The sequence below is a fragment of the Myotis lucifugus genome, unplaced genomic scaffold (assembly GCF_000147115.1).
Source record: "Myotis lucifugus unplaced genomic scaffold, Myoluc2.0 scaffold_24, whole genome shotgun sequence".
Classification (NCBI taxonomy): domain Eukaryota; kingdom Metazoa; phylum Chordata; class Mammalia; order Chiroptera; family Vespertilionidae; genus Myotis; species Myotis lucifugus.
This window is the reverse complement of record NW_005871072.1, coordinates 10,801,755-10,803,789: the sequence shown is the minus strand read 5'-3', so window position 1 is coordinate 10,803,789 and position 2,035 is coordinate 10,801,755. Positions and strand designations below refer to the sequence as shown.

The window sequence follows — 2,035 nt, the reverse complement described above, 5'->3', positions numbered from 1 at the left end:
GGACACTTCATTGACACGATATAAACTAAAGAAGTACCGAATCACCCAGTTTTCACATTCGCCCTGTATTTTTGGAATCAAACTAGTGTGGGGGGGGGGGGGCGGGGAGAGGGGAGGGCAACCAATCCATGTATCTCTTTCACATCAATGTTTCTCTCTGTGTCTCTCCCCCTCCCTTCCAATGGAATCAATGGAAAAATATCCCCAGGTGAGGATTAACAAAACAAAAACAACAAAAATTGGAGCTATCAGCTCTTAAACTGTGCTTACATTTTTGGGGGACACCCTGTACATACATTGGAAGATTAAAGAGGTATACTCTCCATTCTTAAAATAACTACTCTTTAAGACTAAGAAAATGTTTGCGGTTCTATCTTTGTAAATTTTTGTAATTTATTCCCTCAATCATCATCCTGAAATATTGTGTACCTAGCCCCGCGGTGTGCTCAGTGGTTGAGCATGGACCCATGCACCAAGATGCTGCTGGTTGGATTACAGGTCACGGCACATGCAGGGGTTGCGGCTCAATCCCCAGTAGAGGGCGTGCGGGAGGCAGCCGATGGAGAGCTCTCAGCTGGATGTTTCAATCTTATTGATGTTCCTCTCTCTCTCCCTTCCTCTCTCTACACGGCAATAAAAACATTAAAAGGTACTGTGTAACTGATTTCGAATAAATGGAACCTAATCAAGAAGAATACTTGGTCTGTACTCTTTCGGCCGGGCTGGGTGGGGAGGTTAAAGGACTATGGCAGCAGGCAGTGGCTACCATCTCAGGTGCAAAGAGGAAGGAGGAATGCGGGGCAACGCAGGGTGGGGGGACGAAGGTGACCGGCTTGCGGACACAGGCCTTGGACTGGGGAGAAGCTGGGGAAGGTTCACGGCGCATCGGCCCGGGTTCCCAAGGCCGAAGGCGGGCCAGCTGCGGCCCGCCCCTTACCCGCGGAGGCCAGCGAGGACCGGGCGGGGCTGCCACTCACTCACCTGGTTGGTGACCTGAAACGGAAGCAGAAAAAACAGTTCAGGGAAGGACCTTTCTCGCACCAGAGGCCCGCCTCCCCGGCTGCCTCTAGCCCAGGCTTACCTTGGCCTTAGCATCCAGGACCGGCTCGTTAGACCCCTCCATGGCAAGCGTCCAGGGCTCTGCACCACCGACTCAGGTGCACGCTCCCCGAGCTACCACCACTTCCGCTTCCTCTTCCCGGCCCGGTGGCCTGGCGCACGCATCGGGCGTGGGGGAGCAGCAAACAAACATATTTGTGGAACTCACCCATATGATCAACGAAATACTAGTTTTAAGGAATCTACCCAGAAAAAAATTAACTACTCTAGGAATATTGTTCCCAGTATGTAGGCTATACCCTGCTATTGGAGAACCTAGAACTTTAGGGTTCCGTCTCCCCCTACTAACGCTGTAAGTGTGGACTCTTCCTATGGGGCGGCACAGCTCCCTCTGCGCAGGCGCAAGCTAGTGGCTTGGGCGAGTAATTGATCCCAATCAAATTGGAAAGCGGTTAGAAAGCCGCACCCCCTTCCCCACCCAAGTTCGTTTTGCGAGGGAGAAGTTGTGGGAACTATAATTAACAAGCAGCTTTCGTCACTCGGGTTTCCTTCCCAGGGCTCGCTGCGGGGCGGGGGGGGGGGGGGGGGGGGGGGGTGCTTTATCCCCGCTGCCATCCTGACCGCAGCAATAGCGCCCCGTCTGGGCATCCCGCTTCCCTCCTACTCATCGCAAATCCACTCTATACCCAAAGAGATTTTTTTCCCCGCCAACTTTTTATTTTGAAAAACTTGATTTTTTTCCAGAAAAGTTGCAAATAGTTCAATACACGTACGTATATGCTCCATAGATTCACCCACTTAACATTTTACACATTTGCTTTAGCCCTAGTTTCATACATAGTAATGATGACATTCTCCCTAAGACCTTGAGCATGTATCTCCCAAGAACAAGGGCAGTCTCCCGAAAAATCACAATCCTCACACTCAGGAAATTTAAAACTGATAAGATATTAATATCTACCACACGGGCCAAATG

General features: G+C 50.8%; 1 protein-coding gene across 1 annotated transcript in view; it reads right to left on the bottom strand.

The window, feature by feature from the left end:
* COMMD6 (COMM domain containing 6) overlaps window positions 1–1,195 on the bottom strand; it is a 13,564-nt gene extending 12,369 nt beyond the window's left edge. The window contains exons 1-2 of the mRNA XM_006086070.3: window positions 1,082–1,195; window positions 982–993 (exon numbers count right to left, since the gene is read on the bottom strand). Coding sequence (XP_006086132.1) covers window positions 982–993; window positions 1,082–1,123 — 54 coding nt within the window. The 5' untranslated portion in view covers window positions 1,124–1,195. The remainder of the gene's footprint in view (window positions 1–981; window positions 994–1,081) is intronic.
* Between the last annotated feature and the right edge of the window lie 840 nt (window positions 1,196–2,035).